The following is an 18,744-nucleotide window of genomic DNA, read 5'->3' as shown; positions in this document are numbered from 1 at the left end:
TTTCTTTTCTTCCCTGGACTATTCCCCTTCCCCTCGTCCCCTGAGAGGGCCGGCGGTCTAATTGATAGGCAACTCATGGTACGGGTTGATGACTGGGATTAAGGGAGTGAGGCAGAGCACAGCACAAATATTATTTTAGCCACATGGCTCTGCATTTAAAACTACACCTACGCATTTGCCAAGTCATGCGTTCTGCCTAATGCACCTAATCAAAGACAGACGCTAAACGGACACTCACACATGAGCTGCGTGTGTGTGTGTGTGAGGTCTGTCTTACCTGACAGCATGTTGTCATTTTTGATGGAGGGGAATTTGAGGGTCATCTCATGCTTGTGCCGATGAATCATTAGATGATCCTCCGTAGGGAATCTCTGGAGAACATGGAAACAAATGGTTGCAATTTAATCACACTAAACACATTAAAAAGAGCAGAGGCTTGTGTTCTTTCCATATTGTTTTCTTGAAAAACAGAATCTTACAATTAGGGACTTTATCAAGCAATGTTATACTCACCCCCATATACAACAGGACTGAGCCTTAGGCATAAACTGTCTGTCTGAATAATACCTTTCTGATTGAAAAAACCTCCTCATTATCATAATTACATTATCTTAATTTATGTTTAAGAGGAAAATTATATCTGTAAATGGTCCACATGATCCAGCCTGCTCAAACAAATTGTGACAGGTCTAGTCTAATTGTGCATTGGTTCAAAAACAGGTGGATTGTGTTCTGAAAATAGGCCACAGGTGAGTTCTGATTGTGGAAAGAAGGAAACAAAACAATCAAATGTAATATGGAAATATATATATGAATTATATATAAAAATAAAAATACTTTTAAAAAGGCAGGAAAGCACTATCTTTGGTCAGTGACATCAAATCAGTGACAAGCTTTTGTTAATTTTTATTTCACTCTTAATTTTTGTTATTTTATTAAGTTAAACTAAGAGAAATGTGAAAAATGTTTCCTTGACAAGTACCTATAAAGTTTATTTTATTTCAAGTGATGAAGCTTTTCTTATGGTTTTATTTATAGTTATTTTTACATCAAGTCATACAAGATGAAATTGAGAAATGTTGCCTTGGCCTCTAGCTGGAATAAAATAAGTTTAAATTTGTAAAAATATTTTATTTAAGTTGAAGTTAGTTTTATTTCAAGTGACAGGCTTTTTTTGGTTTTAGTTTTAGTTAAATATAATAACTCTGTTGAGAACCACAGTATATGTTGAACTTGAGCTAGAAGAAAATATGCATTAAGAGAGAGATTATTTAACATATCTATGAGGATTCCACCTCATCCAAAGAAACACCAATCCAGGAATCTCATATCAAAACCCAGGGGATTACATTTGCCTCAATGAGATACATTTCAGTGTTGTTGTCTGTGGTGCAGTTTCACATTGAGAAAGAGCTTTCTCGAGTTACAGGAGCGTTCATCTTCACTATTGTCTTATCAGACTCACCTGAGAGCAGCCCGGGGCGCTGCACACGAACGGCCTTTCCTGCTCGGAGTTCATCACTGTCACTGGCTCCTCATATACCTGAACACAAAGCAAAGGAGAGAAATTCAAATCAGGAGCGCCTCCAAGACTCAGAAGCATAAAGACCCGCTGACATTACGTCACTAATGTATCGTGTGCCAGTGATAACCAACTCCGTGGAGGGAATCTCAGAGAGGATTCTGTGTCTTATGCCCTGGAGAGGGCACTGGGAGTAGCAAAGGTTTAATCTAAACTCCAAAGGCTAAAACTGACCCCTAAAGTGTCACCCTGCTCCTTTGTCACCATGGAGCTGTTACTGACCACAGGGTAAGACGTAACCTATCCTCTCGGTGTTGTGCACGCAAGTCCGTGGCTAACTCAGACACACGGCACTGAGGTCAGCGTATCAATGAACTGCCGGTCATTAGCAACTCTTTTGACACCTAAAATGTCCTTTTAATACCTCGCCAGCCATGACTTTAGCAGCTCGTATTAGGGGGCTCAATGACAAATAAAAAAACATATTTTAAACATTTAGAAATGTATTCCTTGTATTTATGTTGGCTTCATATCGTTTTGAAATCTTAAATAAAATCTAATAAAACTAAAAATGATCAACTTTAATAATGTAATGGAGCATGAGCACAAAGTAAAAGACCCACAATGTACTACAATGTATAACGTACAATGTATAATGTGTATATATATATATATATATATATATATATATATATATATATATATATATATATATATATATATATATATATAATTTTTTTATATATTTTTATTTTAGAATATTATTATAATATTGTTGATTTAGTTTTGCTTTGCTTTGCTTTTTTTGTTTTGTTTTGGTTTGTTTCGGTTTGATTTGTTAACTATTCTACTGTAATAAACTAATATATTACTATAATAACTGAACCATCTCAGTTTTAAAATAAATAGTTAATGGTGAAATATAGTTGCGCCTATGCAACAATACATTGCCAACACTGACAGTGTGACAAATTATGTAGAGTGGAAAAAAGTATGAAAATGTTTCAATAAAATGACAAAACTCTGAACTATTTCTAGTGTCCTTTTTATAAGCGGTGATTACATTTCAATGACCAATCTCTCTCTCCATTACAGCTCACCATGAGCCCTGGAATCCCTTCCTCAGTGCCATGATGCTGCTAAATGCCATGGATCACAGACTGACAATGGAATGGTATGCCAGCCATTCAGTGGAGTGTAATCGGGCCGCTCCTCTGATGCTGATGAGATGCCATCGGTTTTCTTGTGTGGGTCCACGCTGAGCCCTACTACTGTCGCCATGGGAATCAGAGTGCGATGCTGTGGAATATATCAAGCACCATTTGTGCTTCGTCTCAAGGGTGACTCCTTCTATTCAACTAGTGATGATCTATAGGGTGCCTGGGTGTGTGATTCTGACTGTACGTCCCTCTTCTCACCCCTGCATTCTTAAAATAAATCTATGAGCATGTAAAAAGCAGGCCAGGGTTGACTCAATGGCATCTTGTTTTCTTGGTCAGTGGAATTCTGTGTTTGATTTGAATAGGGCAAAATGTGTCAACTGGACAGTGTTGGGGGTAACGCATTACAAGTAACATGATCAGATCATTTTTTTCAAGATACTAAAGTAACGCATTAGTTACTTTTTCAAACAAGCAATTTTCTCATTTATTGACTGACAGCTCTCTTGTCCCCAAGTTTAGAGAAATGGTGCATTGAGTGTGCTGTGTAAACTTGGTTGTTACAGTAGGCCTGTACTAAATGTGAACATGCATTTATTCATCTCGCTTTCACAAACACAGATTCAGTATTCTTCGAAATTAATAGAAATAAATAAACTCAGAATATGATGCAAATCTGCAATGTTAAATGTTAACACAAATATCTTTTATGTATTTAATCCCATTTTATTAACTAATGTCTTTGCTGCTGACCTTTGATCTAGTTCCACCCTAGTAATAAGCAAACTGTTTATATAAATAACACTTGTGTAAAAAAAAAAAAAAAAAAAAAAAGATTGTTAAACTTTCTTCTCCTGCGCCTTTTTCTTTATGACACTAATTTACAGATGTGAATTTACATTTCCTTTAGCATGAGGCTTATTAATTTCTATTTGATGGAAAAAGCATTTAAAAGAATGAATTTACATTTGCCAAAAATATAACTTTATATTACAAACAAACAAGCAAGTCCAGCCCAAATGTAACACCAAAGTAAGGTTACATATTACTTTAAGTAACTAACGCAATTATTTATGTTTTTACAGAGTATTGCAATACTACTTTCAAAAGTTATTTGCCCTGAAACTGGAACTACATTAAACCATTTTTGGTAGATAAAACATTGTTAAATAATTAACCAAAAGATTCCATTAAAAAACTTTCTGCAGTGCTCTGTGGATGCGGACCGATTATAAGAATGCATAGCGAATGCTTTTGATTATTTTATCGCAACAGTGAAAACACTGTTGTAGAATTTAGCTGTATGCCATGCATCACAGGTGATCATAAACTTTACCAATGTTTCTAACACCTGTTTTGGGAATTTTACAGCCCCCTTATGTAAGTTTTGGGCAAAAGAGTAACATTATTATGGGATAAAACAGCCTAATGAGACACAGCTGTAATAGTCCATGACAGCCAGAGTCCAGTCCCCTTCATATACAGCAGCAAAACACAGATTAATGACTGAGTGAAGTACTGACACACTGCTTAGACAGCTAACAAACACTTTCCAACTGCGTGGAAAATAAACATGTTCGAAACTTTGAAAGATGAAAACATGAAGGGTATGAATTCAAATGCTTCAGGCCTGAAAATGCATGAGCCCAGGTGTGTTAACGCTTTCATACATGATTTTCGTGTGCATTTTTTCCCCTGTCCAATTGGTGTAGCCAACTGTTTCCTTCCATGCAGTCAAAAAATGCTAATTTGCCGTTATGTTAACCAGACATCTTTTTCCTTACAGTCCGGCCTTGGGACAGAGCCCCTCCAGGCGGCTTCTGACACACGGCCCTTGGGGACACATGGTCTGGATAGGGTGTTTCTGTAACCGAACTGACATCAAGAACACGTCTGCTAAATGACAAGTCACTAACACTAGTTTTTTTCTGTTTTCTTTCTCTCTCTCTCTCTCTCTGTCACTCACTTATCAGCTCTCAGAAAGGTGTGTCTCCGTCCACAAGTCTTCACGGTATCTGTAATATTCTGCTCTCAGTTCTTTCTCTGTCCCGGATCATGCTGTTCAGTATTTAACCCCTCTGCCACTGGATGAGATTGTCCAGTGTTTCCAGCACTCATTTTTGGTAAATTATAGTCATCATTTATTCATCCCACAATGTTGAAAACCTGTATCATTACATAATCTTACAGAACACAAACTAAGATATTTTAAAGGATCTTGGTAACCAAGATTTCCCCAGAATATTTGTATGTTCCATGAAAGTCAATACGGGTTTGGAATAAAATGAGGGCGAGTTAATGAGAATGACAGAAAGTTCATTTTTGGGTGAACTATTCCTTTAAGCAAATTAAAGTGAACATTTTACTTCCGAAACTTCACATATTTCTGAGTGAAATAGGATATTCGACAAGATGGAAATGTAGGACGGGACTTAATTTTATCCATCAGGAATTGATCAGATGTGGTGTTTCTATTTAAAACTCTTCAAACAACGGATGATGTTTCAGAAGGTGGAGTAAGTCATTATATTTTGATGAAGGATTACCAAGACCAAACCTTTTTTCTTTGGAATCTGGTTCACCGATGAATCATTCAAAATGATAGCAAAAATGTGTTTTAAAAAAGCAAATACAGTCAGTTTTGATTTCATGTTGACTTTAACACCCTAGAGAGGAACTTGTTGCTGTGTCCCTATCTAACCTTAAACTTAACAAACGTCTCTTCGTATCAGTCCAGATTTTTAAACGTATTGTAATTTCTGTGTCCCTGCATTTTCAAACAGACCTAAGATATGCCATCTTCTGATATCACATCTGGCCAGATTCCAAAAGCAAAACCAACAGTGCAACACAATCAGACCCCTGCAGCAATATTTCACATTCACACTATGTAAGTTCTCCAACATGTGGAATCTGTACAACAAAGACTGTCATCAAATCTGTTCATTTAAACATACGATTATGCACCTCATTCATTTTCATGAAAAATATTACCGTATCATTTCCACCCTCAAGCAAGTCTTTTAGCTCCCCTAAACTGCTCAATATTCCCATGTGACGCGAGGCCAGGTGTGAGATGTTTGCTCACCGGTGGTCATACACTGCTTGGCTTTTATTTCACCAGTGTTTTCATTTAACACAGGAAATTTCGTTACACTTCCAATTTAGAATGGCCCGATGTGGCAGCCGAGGAGGATTAGGGGACCGGAGTACAGTTTCACAGGGAACCAGAGAGGAACTTTCTCCTCTGGTACACATTTGAATTCGAACAGTATGGTGCACAGGCCGAGGGGAGGAGGAGGGTGGTGAAGGTAACAGCAAGCACAAACTTGCACTGCAATTCAAATCCAACCTCCCCCCATCCTCTGCAGGCCTTCGGCAGCAAAGGTTCAAGGTAGGATCAGCACAGGGCCCGGGGGAAGGAATAAGAAACATACAGACAATGCAAAGGATGCCATAAACCTCTCATAGTGAACAGATGAAGGGGCCTCACAAAGGTAACCTTCAATCACTGTCAGTCATCACATCTTCACAAACATAAACTTACAGAGACCTAGAGAACTTCAGGCTGACTATTGTATCGGAGGTTAAAACATTTGAAATATGAATGTATCGGAACGTTGATATTGTTCAGGGAACCAAAGTGACGGCAAAATGAAAACAGCAACACCTTAAGCCATTTGTGATCAACTTTAAAATGAAAAAGGTTTTCACTCCTTTGTCAGCATGCACCAATATGATGATTTGCATGCAAAATTTTAAACTTATTTTATTAAACACATTTTTGCATACACTACATATCAAACTTTTTTTTATTTTGTTAAACACATAAGGCAAACATAGGAAAACCTGCATACACCATACATTATAAAGCAAAATATATGTAGTTACAGAAAATATATTTATTATATTTTCCCATTCAGTGTAATTCACTTAGTCAGCTGGATTAATTAAACCAGAGAGCAAAAAAAAATCTTTATAATGGCCATACAGACATTTTTTCCAATACCAGTTTTATTAGATATGTCTTGTTTCACATGTGAATATGTGGTATTTCACAGATAATTCTAATAAATGGTTCAAATAAATCAAGCTATAAACTGAATAATTATCTCAGTCTCATGTTTTGCCGACCTCATATGACTTACTTTCTTACATAGACCACAAAAGGAAATGTGTAGATAGAATTCTAGGGACTGACAGATTCAGTTACCATTTACTTTTATTGATTTTTTTCCCCTCCCTTATAATGAAAGTGACTGGAGCTTTCATTCTGCCTAACATCTCTTTTTGTGTTTCACAGAAACTAATATAGGTTTGAAAGTGAGTAAGTAATGCAGATTTTTTTTAGGTGAACTACTCATTTAATCTCCATGTTAGAAGCAATGAGATACAATTAACTTCGTATTTTAATTTTCCTCCCAGTATGAAGCTAGTTTATCAGTAAACAGAACGCGCAACTTTTTACAATTAGCCTATTATGCATTTATTTGTCTGTACTTTCCTATAAATATGTATTTGTGTGGTAAAAAAAAAAAAAAAAGAACCCAGACACACTTCGTGTCAGTGGATTAAAATCTTGTAAGCCTTTAGGCTTTTAGAAAAGAGTTTGCCTCGTCAGCACAAACCACTAAACCCTCAATATCTCGACGGTTAATCAAACAGTCTGACTGGCCTGCATCATGACGTCATGCTTCTATACATTGCCTTCTTGTTACAATATTACAAAATAAAAACGTGTGATTCAGTGCTAAGATTCAAACACGCGTGCATTCTTTTATCATAAGAGCGGACTGGACTGGGACCCCCTCTGACAGTCGCGATCTCTTGAACGATACTGGATAATACCTACAGGTGCAGTAATTCTCAGTTTATGCACGTTTATGAATGAAACAAAACAGATTCAACGTTACAAACGAATTCTCCCGGAACGCTCCACAGGAACAATGCAGAACACTTCTGTCACAGCGCGAGCGGGACACAGCACACACACGCGCGCGCTGTGGCAAGCCAATTTAACATTTATTCCTTTAAACTACTAGTATGGTTTTCTTTTTTTAATGTAAATTAATCAAATAGTGACAACTATCTTTTTTAATTAGTGACTAGTTCATATTAAATTCGTATTCGATTAACTATTCCATTGTTACTGGAATCAAATTGCATTTTTGCTACAAGGTTTGACGTGGATCTGGTTTAGATATCAATTATTAATTTCACACCGTAACACATTCCATATTATTTTGGTGAATCACATTCCAACTGTTACTGTTTTCAATTACTAATTATAATGTTCATATTGGTAAATTACTAATAACGATTTAAGGAATAGCTAATCCTGCTTTCTATTCCAGACTGACTATTGTACGTAATTATTAATCCTCAGCACATATTTATGATAAACTAGCACTAATTTTAATTATTAAAAGTAACATTTTTAAACTGCAGTTTTGCTTATATTAGCTGATACGTTGTCTTAACAGCTACATACATATTAGATAAAAACACTAGTCTATAATGAATGAAGCCTATATATGCAAATACTAATGCTAGAGAAGTTAAAACAGCCTACTGTTTGAATAGTTTCTAATGATTAAAGAAGGCTAGAAGAAATGTAGTAATTATAGTAATTATGAAATATAGACTACTTATCTCGACTACATTATTTACGAGCATTTAGAAATAAATACTAGTAACAAAATTTGAGTTCGTTAAAGGAATAATTGTAAAATTGGCTTGCCACAAACATACACATACAAACACATGCACGCACAAGCAAAGTAAAAACTGTAGTAACATAGCGATCGTGTTTGACAGCTTCAAGTGCAAACTAATAACTCCGAGTAAAGTTTTGCAACATAAATCTGAGATCAGAATAAAGAAGGTGCTAGCTGTTTAATGCGACACGACCTCTTAACGCGCAATTTGGCCATTCAAAGCGCATAGCTGTTACATGCAAACAATCCCCGGAGATCCGAAACGAATAACTCATAATCATTCTGTTTTCTGCATGAAACTTGAACGACTCAAATAGTCGCGTTAAGACAGACTCTGAAAAAGTACTTGAAATTCGTTCATGTGAATCACTAGCAACTTGTCACTTCTTCAGGCTCAAGAGAATGCATTTCAGTGGCACCGACTCGGCAAGTGCATGCGAAGCAATGGATGTATCGGTATGAAAAACAACTCACCGCAGAAGTCTGGAGAAGATGCACCACACTTTCTGAAGGAACCACGTTGGACTGAGGAAAGATTACAATACGATCTATTTAGAGAAGCATTACATCACCCTTCGGTGACGTCACGTGGGATTCCTGAACTTCTAAATCATTGCGGTCCCTCGTAGGGGCGGGGCGAGCTGGGCAGGCGGGGCGGGGTCAGGGCCGGTGGGTGTGGCGTCCGGACAGCAACACCAACCAACATCTGTCTGACTTCAAGTTGTTATTGTTGTTTGCAGCAGCAAGTTAGTCATAAACTGCTATATATGATCATCATCAGATATAATTTCTCAACTGTTTCTATTAGTACAGTAACAATTAAGCAACTAAATAAACAGTTCAAGTAAATTATTATGATTTTATTATAAAGCCAACACCTGAATTATTATTATTAATAAATTCTCTATAACTACACTTTTCATTTACATATTTGATGAACAACTAACCTGTTATGCTGTATATTCTGCTGAAATGATTTTGATTGTTGCTCCCAGACTCCAGCTCAGTTATCCAGGTCTGTTAATTGTGCACATCTTGCCAGTGCCTCTGTGCTTACTAAATAATGAAAGTGTCAAGGGTAAATAAATTATTGGTTGGATTATGTCTGCCTGCAAGTGTTGAATTTAGAAGATGGTGTTACAGAATCAAAGCTCTGACTCCTGTGTCTGCACATAATTGCCAGCCAGACGTAATGTGATGCAGGTGGCATCAAAGGACAAACAAACCAATACTTTTGTTTATTTCTCTTTGTGACATTTAGGACTTTAATTCCAACTGTAAAAAGGTGCTGGTAATACAAAACTGATTCACAATGTGTAAAGTCAAATGTTGGAATACTAAATAAAATATGATACATAGAGAATTACTGGTAAGACTTTAAAATATGGTTCCATTTGTTAACATTAGTTAACTTGATTAGTCAAAGGAATAATTCCCCCAACTGCATCATTTACTCACCCTCATGTTGTTCCTTACCTGTATGAGTTTCTTGCTTCTGCTGAGCGCAAAAGAAGATATTTTGAAGAATGTATCACTTGACGTATAGCCACTTATTTATCCATATAAAAACAAAACAAAAAAACAAAAAAAATGGAAGTCAATGGCTTTGAATCTTTGGTCATAAAAAAATCTAAATATTGTTTTTTTTTTTTTTTTTTTTTCTGGACAATCCCATGAAATGTTAAGTTTAACATTTACTAATACATTTTTAAAAACTTTTATAATATTTTATAATATTATATGATAAATCTCAGCTAACATTAATTATATTTTTTTTAACATTAACAGAGTTTAATCAATATATTAGTTAGAAATTTTTTATAATTGTTAGTTATTAATAGTTAATGCATTAACCAGCATTAACTAATACGTCCTTATTTTAAAATGTTTCACCTAATAGTTTTTAAATTAGATTATTTTAAGGGTGAAACTATGCATTGAAAAAGTGTTGGCCTGCAAATTTTACTTTAAAGAGCTATTTCTGCTTCAGTTAATGTATTTAGGTTAATTCAGTAGTAATATTATTTACTTTACTTAGATGTTGCTATTTTTAGATTAAACATTTTCTCAGTGTATTGAGAAAATTGAGGGGGGGGGGGGGGTGGACTATCAGAAACATTATTACTGACTAATGAGCCCAAAACCTTTGTATAAAACATCCTGAAAACACAATAATGGAGCTATTAAAACTGCTTTAGAGCTATTAATTTAATAAACTGACATTTTATGAGTATAGTTGCAAGAGACAGTATCAAAGACAATGGTCATGGGGTTCATCGTAGCTGTTAAACTGACACGTCAGCCATTACAGGGTAAAAATAAAAAGAGCCACAAGCTGCCGAGAGTAGACAGAGTCACAACCTTTCAAGCTTTAGCGAATGTGCTGGTGGCGGCAGTGTGATTTCTGATGTCGAGGGTACACTGGAGGAGTCTGGGATTGCTTCGGCGATTAATGACTGTCTGCTCCTCGGAAAAGAGCTGTTTACAATGAGCCATCCGTGCTAAGAGCTCTGTCACGGGAACAATAACTCAGCTGTTTCGCTTGCCTGTGTCTTTTAACCTGGGTCTTAATCAAAGCTTTATGTCAGTTTTTGTTCCTTTATGGTCTATATATTTCTCCCAGCCATCCAGACATCATCTCGTGGGAGAGCTGTGCAGTAAGTGGCATAAGTGCACAGTCAGTGATGGGTCACTGACCCCACACTTTAAAGGATTTTATCTCTAATGCATGGCAGGTTAGTCTGTCCCCAAACGTCTAGCAGAGCTGAATTCAGATTGCCAGGAAAAGGTGAACAATGCTAAGTTTTTTTTATGTAAGGTCTAATTGGGTTAAAAAAAATTCTTCTGAAATTAAACATTTGATTTAAAGATATCTATGTAAATAAAGATGTGTATTTTTTAATAAAATACTAATTTCATTATTTAATTATAAATAATAATATTAGCCAACAAATATATAGCCACAGAGTCATATATTCAGTCATTATGGCAGATTACGCCCAATTTACCAGAACGATAAGACATTTGTACTTAAGATGGCCTTTCCCAGGAACCGCAATTTGAGAACACGACAGCTGAAACCATCAGAACGTTGATTCACATGAGACTTTAGAAAACCTCATCCAAAATGAGGTTCATTGTCAACAAACACAAGCGGGAGATCATGTGTTTAATCAGCTCTTTGACTTAAGTTGACCTTGGACTGAACTAGATTCTCCTTTGATGGTGAACATGTCCCAGGACGGTTTAATTGCATTCAGAAGATTGGAATGGTTACAAGGAGAACATTGGTTGCTGTTACATCAGTTCAGGAGATTCACAGATTAGAAAGTAAACTGCTCTTTTTTATATCTTTTATATATATATATATATATATATATATATATATATATATATATATATATATATATATATATATATATATATATATATATATTTTTTTTTTTTTTTTTTTTTTTTTTTTTTTTTTTGCATTCTTCTAAATGGTTCATCATATTAAAATCAGCCCAAAAACATACAATGGTCAACATTGCATTTAACTAAAGTTACAACACTGGAGAGCAGAAAATGAATGTATCAAATATCAATGGTGTAATGAAAGCCTTGTTGAGCTAAAACAAATAATTATTGTTTATATTTACAGAATACAAGGAGTTTGTTCAGGATTTAGTTAGTCAAAACAAACCCATTCAGATGCAGCAGAGCAGTGTGTGTGTGTGTGTGTGTGTTTGTGTGTGCATGTTTTTGTGACATATCAGGGACATATCAGGACACAATTTTGTATAACATGGGTATGACACAGGTATTACAAGGAGAGGGTGACTTATGAGGACATAACCCATGTCCCCATTTTTCAAAACGCTTATAAATCATACAGAATTAGTTTTTTTAAGAAAGTAAAAATGCACAAAGTTTCCTGTGAGGCTTAAGTGTAGGGTTTGTGTAGGGCCATAGAATATACAGTTTCTTCACTACAAAAACCATTACGCCTATGGGATGTCCCCATTTTTCACAAAAACAAACGTGTGTGTGTGTGTGTGTGTGTGTGTTTGATTGACCATGACATGTAACCATGTATCATAAGAGCCAGAAGTGAATCTAATTTTGCCAGTTATTAAATCCAGTATTATCTCCTAATTCAAGATGTATTTTGCATTCACTTGAATGCAACTAAAATGCACATCTCAAAGAAAAACACACATGTCTGCTTGAATTCTTATTTCAGATTTGTTTAAGCAGCATTTTGCCACAGGGTTGAATGATTCTAAGAATGATCACTAGATAGAGCAAAGGAAACAGATTGTCTGTTTGATCCTCTCAACAGAATGTTCCAGCCTCTGTCAGTTGAGTCATCTTTATGTCTTGAAGTGCCCGCAGGGATGGAAATGTTGAAGTATACAGCTTTGTGTAATAACACATGCATGCTCCCCCAACAATACTCATTGTTTTGCTCAAAGTGGTGGTCCACCACAGAAGAACACTTTTAGAAAGAAACAAAACATTATTTGATATGGAAAGATGTCCGGCACTTCATTCTAATGTCAGGGGAAGTGATGTCACAAAGAAATTGCATTACTCTGCACTTGCACGTGTTTTCAAAACCTGGCAACCTTTTAACAAATACTGTAAACAGGTCTACCACTGCACCACGCTCAAGCATTTGAAAACCACACAGTACATTAAAATGCTATTACCAACAAAAAATGTGCACTGGAAGTATTTGAAGTGAACAATGCAGGCATCACATGATGAAGGACAGTATTTCTGAGTAGTTTATACAGTATGTCTGCAGCGGTGAGGGCACGAATTCTGCATTTTCCGCTGCCAACGAGGGAAGGCCAGTATTTGTAATAGTTATACTTCTGAACACTATGTCATTCGCTTCCTTAATGGGGTCTGGGGGGTTTACGTTTGGCAACATTAGGAGACCGAATTACACTTTGTGGACATCTGAAATACCAAAATGTTCAATGCAAGTGTCTTTACCCTATCAGTCATCACAGAATAGCTGCTATTTGTGTGGTCTCGAACCAGATTTAAGACAATATGGTAAAAAGAACAGCTGGAAATCACAAGTCATATAATTTGTAAGGAATGAGGCTGCTCTTAACTTGCCTGTGAAAAACCTGACATATGAAATAGTAGTCAAAATCTTGTTTTTTTATCTATCTATCTATCTATCTATCTATCTATCTATCTATCTATCTACCTATCTAACTATAGTTAGTGTACATATTTATTTGTTTTGCATCATATTTGATAGATCAGCCTTTCATGGTTCATACAGTACTGTGCCGTTTTTGGTAATGTAGTGTAAATCAATTATGTATGATAATCAAGTAAACCTTGTCCTTTCTGTCTAGTAAGTGTTCATTATGAAATATTACTAAGAGTATAAAATGTATTATGTTTACTTTATAAAATTTGTTGTAAATCTCACAGCAAAAAACAAACAAAAAAACACTTGTACCATGACCTGAAGTGGGATGTTGTTGGAATTATACTAAACAACCTTTTACTTGCTAAAAAAGTTATAAACTGTCAATAAGATGACAAAAGGCATTTAGTAGATTTTGTGCAAAAAGTTTTGCAAAGTTTTGATCGTGTTGATAATTTAGAGATATGAAATTTGAAACTGTATAGACGATTGCCATTTTAGGCCATCTACTTCTTGTTTAAATCATGTGAACCAAAGATAAATACAATTTAAAAGGACTGTTCTATTGGTTTCCGAGATACAAAAAATGTAACTTTTCCCTGAAAAATGTGGCCTTAAGCGAAAGGATCTGAATCTCATCAACAAACGCAAAGTCTCAGGGCTACAAATTTGACTATTTGTAAAAATCTGAAGGGTAAGAGAATTGAAAGCAAAATTGAAGGCCGCAAGCTCTGGAGAACCTCAAAACAGAGTGAGTCAATGATGTAATGCTTTCACAGACATGTCCCACAGCGTGCTCCAGCACTGCTGGAAAAAGCAGGCCGATCAGGGTGCACAGCTGCCCATGCTGCTCTCGGCTGTGGTGAGTTAATGGGGCCCAACCCAACAAGGTCCCCATTACACAGTACCGGGCACAACACCAGCACCTACAACTTCTGCCAAAAACGTGAACAGGAAATCATGGAAAAACAGAGGCGGTAAGAGAGCGGGAGAGAGGGATGAAGCACATGGATGTGAACGCGATCAAAAGGAAAGAAAACAGCCCTGATGTAGTCCACACCACTGGGGCTTTCTATTACTGACAGAGAAACGCTACAGTGATCAAGTCATCTGTGTGACCACACGGCCATTTGTAGCCTTTCTGCCTCTCGAACATGTAGTAGATTAAACCAACTGTATACTTGAGCAGAATGAGAAGCTTGATCATACAAACAACAGTGATGTTGGCTTTAGGAGCTTTAGGAGCAACCTTAGGAGCTTTGAGATAAAACTGAAGCTCAAAATCATTCAAGTTTAAATTTAGAAAATTAGATGATTTGAATATGTGGACCACCTTCTTTTCTAAACATCATTCACAAAAAGAAAAGCAGCATTTAACATTTCTTATGTTTTTTTTCTCATTCTTTTTAAAAGTTTATTTTGGCCTACTTTAATTTTATTGTGTTTTTCTAGAGTCTAGAGTGTCCAAGCTGTAGAGAGGAGAATTTGTGTGTAATTCCACACTGCCACCAGGTGGATTTCTACTGCACTGCATTTACTTCCTGTGAACAGTTATTTACCATTTTACACTAACTTACTTTTGTTAATGAGAAACACATTCCAGACATTTGCAGTCCGACCATGTTTGAGATACCTCGACCAGCCACAGAATATTTATTTATTGTTTGTTTGTCTGTATTTGCAAAACACATGCAAAGTCGGTTTCACGCTTTGCAAACAAAACATCCACACTGTCAAACCACATATTAAAACAAAGTCATATAAAGATGAATTTGTAAAAACAAAAAGAAAATGTGGCCACATTACGAATAACAGAGATTCTGAATGTTTCGGTTCAGCTGGGGAACTTTTTTTTATCCCCTACAGAGATTACACCAATAAGCTAAAATTACCATAATGAAAAGTTTAACTTTTTTTTAATTACTATAATAAAAAAGAACAATTATTGTATTTTTTATGGGTAAATTAGGCTATATTATTTATATGTTACAAATCAATATATAGATCAATATATCAAATGTGACCCTGGACCACAAAACCAGTCATAAGGGTCAACTTTTTTATTATTATTATTATTATTAAAATGTATACATGAATAACAGCTGAATAAATAAGCTTTCCATTGATGTATTTCTGATTTGTTAGGATAGGACAATATTTGCCTGACATTTTTTCATTGATTTAGGGTAGTGTTAGAATGTTTACTGAATTGCACAAGTTAGTTCATACTTTGATATGATTTTATATGCAATATTTCATTTTCTGTTTATCATTATGAATATTTCTGTGGTTGATTAGGGCTTGCACAAATAAAAAGGTTGAAAACCATAGATTTAGAGCATACATAGCAGATACAATGATTCTCTATTACAAGGTAATTAATGCATTAATGCATTTTCTTAATTAGAAAAGCCTTTAAGCACTGTCCCAATCACCAAAAATCATGCTGTCCCGATGCGAAAAAAAAAAAAGAAAAAAAAATTCTGTAAATAGAAACATGATATGAGCACATTTTTTTTTACAGATTTTGTAGAAGTAGTGCATCGTGTTTATTTTTCCATCAAAAGTTTGTATATTATAATAGCTATGACAATTTAAGGACCTTATTATGAAAACTACCAAAAGCTTGTCATTATCATCTCGGTTTACATATGTAACCACGATTCCCTGAATAGGGAACGAGATGCTGCGGTGACGTCACCGTATGGGAACACCTTTTGGTGTGACGAATGTCTGAAGCCCTAAACCATCCCGCCAATCCTATTGGCCAAATAGCGCTTGGCACCACCCTACACATATGTGTGCATAGTATACCTGAGTGCCACGTGCTATTTTGCTCAGATTTCATGAACTGAAGAAAACCTCTATCAAGTTACGGAACGGCCGGGACCGCAGCATCTCGTTCCCTATTCAAGGAAACTGTGGTTACATACGTAACCGAGATGTTCCCTTTCACAGGTCACTTTGATGCTGCGGTGACGTCACCGTATGGGAACCCTATACCATAACGCCTGATGTACCTGATAGCTGGGATCCAAGGAAAGCATCCACTCAAGCGGAGAAACCCGGGAGCCAGGAGCCGTCCTCACATCCAGACTGTAAAACTTTATAAAAGTACTCGGTGAGGACCATCCTGCCGCAGCACAGATATCATCCATAGAAGATCCATTAAAAGGAAAGCTTGTGATGAAGCCTCTGCTCTTGTGGATAACTCTAATTCCTAAGGGTGAAGCGAGTCCGCAGGCCTATATACTAAGATATTGCCTCAACCAACCAAAGGGACATGTGTTGCTTTGTGACAGCATGGTCTCTATTTGTGTGTCCAAAACAGACAACAGCTGGTCGGACTCACCCCATGGAGCTGTTCGATCAATAAGTCTTCAGCGCTCTGACAGGGTAAAGACTCAGATCTCCTAGCCCCAGCCCTCTATCTTCCCAGACCACTTGTTGAAATTAAAAAGTGTCTGAGGCGACCTTAGGAACATAATTAGGCCTTAGTCGCAGCAATACCTCATGAACCTTGGTGCAAAGTCCAAGCACGAGGGCGACCAGAAAGAGCCTATAAATCCCCAACTCATGAGGGAGGATAAAGCCACAAGAAGAACTGTCTTAAAAGTAATATAATCTATGAAGGAAATCGTGCAGGGTGGAAAAGCCTTAGCCGTCGTGAACCATGTATAAGTGAGAGACCAGCAGAAGACGGCTACTGAAGTACCATCTATATTTAACGTGGTTAGCTGAAATGGCTGCCATGTAAACTTTAAAGAGTGGCTGGTGTTACTCCATAGAAAAAACAGTCTTGAAGAAACTCCAGTACTGAAGCCACGGGGCAGTAAACTGGATATATATTACAAATTCCACACCAGGCAGTAAACAGTTTCCAATTTGAAACCATATAAGTGTCTCATAGAAGCTGCCCTAGAATTATCATAGTCTCGGAGGTTTCAACTGAAAGACAGTGATATATTGACTCAGAGGCCACGCCCACAGCTTCCATCGATCTGGCCTTGGGTGCCAAATCATCCCTCAGCTTGCGATAGTAAATCCTTTCTGAGGGGAATCTCCACGCTAGCAGATTAACTAGATCCTGGATAGCACTGCTGGAATTAGTCGAATTGGAGGAAAAGCATATAGCTGGTCCTGGGCCAATCATGAGCTAACGCATCCAAGCCTAGGGGCGATGGAGGGCATAGGGAGAACCACAGCAGGCAATGCGTAGTTGTGCTTTGCTACTTCGCTTCTACAAATACTCGCCATATAAGGCTCACCTTTTGGGGGTGTCACATCCATTCCCCTAGCTCTAGGCTCTGTCTGGAGAGCAAATCTGCTCCGAAGTTCAAATGCCCAAGGACATGAACCACTCGGATCGACAGAATATTTTCCAAGCAGAATATTCAAAGAAGAATATTCCTACACAGGGGGCGAGAGCGTAATCTTCGTCGATGAATCAAATACGACACAACCACGATGTTGTCTGACCTGACTAGTACATGGCGGCCGATCAGAAGATTCAAGAAATATTGGAGAGCTAGAACAACTGCTAGCAATTCCAACCTGATAATATACCAGCCGGGTTGTGTCGCCGTCCATACTCCATGGGCTGGGCATCCTTGACAACAGCTCCCCATCCGGTCAAAGACATGTCTGTCATGACAGTCTCGCGGGAAGCACAAATCCCCAGCTGAACTCCTGTTAAAGGAATTTGGCCGACATCCATGTTTTATTTATTCAAACCTCCATTTCACCGAATCGATAGATGCAGAAAACAACGGGGTGAAATGTTTTGCTTTCCGTCCACCACAGAAGTGGGCACATGTGAAGTAAGCCCAAACGGATTACAAGTGATGCCACTGCTATTAGACCAAAAGTCTGAAGCACAAACTAACCGTCACTGCACCACCTGCTTTGAAATGACTCAGGCATGACGTGAGAGACTGAACACGCGGGAGAGATAGTGTAGCTGTAAATTTGTGCGTAAGCCTAGGCTGTTTAGATGATTCAGCACAAGATCCCGATGTGAGTGTGCTTGAGTCGGCGATTCTGCTAACACCATCCAATTGTCCATATCGGTTGTAAACAGCCAATTATTATTATTTATTTTTTTAACAACAAAAATAGCGATTGTAAAAACCTGACTCCATCTGAGAGGTGTGAACTCCTATAGCCCCTTTTCCCAGCAGAGATGAT

The 18,744-nt window shown here is 37.0% G+C and overlaps 1 protein-coding gene across 3 annotated transcripts in view; it reads right to left on the bottom strand.

Moving 5' to 3' along the window:
* Positions 1-9,011, bottom strand: part of creb5b (cAMP responsive element binding protein 5b) — a 74,650-nt gene extending 65,639 nt beyond the window's left edge. For all 3 annotated transcript variants that reach the window (XM_052577958.1, XM_052577959.1, XM_052577960.1), the window contains exons 1-3: positions 8,874-9,011; positions 1,466-1,543; positions 278-371 (exon numbers count right to left, since the gene is read on the bottom strand). In XM_052577958.1, coding sequence (XP_052433918.1) covers positions 278-371; positions 1,466-1,519 — 148 coding nt within the window. In that variant the 5' untranslated portion in view covers positions 1,520-1,543; positions 8,874-9,011. The remainder of the gene's footprint in view (positions 1-277; positions 372-1,465; positions 1,544-8,873) is intronic.
* Between the last annotated feature and the right edge of the window lie 9,733 nt (positions 9,012-18,744).

This window comes from Carassius gibelio, chromosome B16, assembly GCF_023724105.1.
Source record: "Carassius gibelio isolate Cgi1373 ecotype wild population from Czech Republic chromosome B16, carGib1.2-hapl.c, whole genome shotgun sequence".
Lineage (NCBI taxonomy): Eukaryota > Metazoa > Chordata > Actinopteri > Cypriniformes > Cyprinidae > Carassius > Carassius gibelio.
Note: the sequence above shows the minus strand (reverse complement) of the source record. Positions and strands in the feature narration are given on the sequence as shown.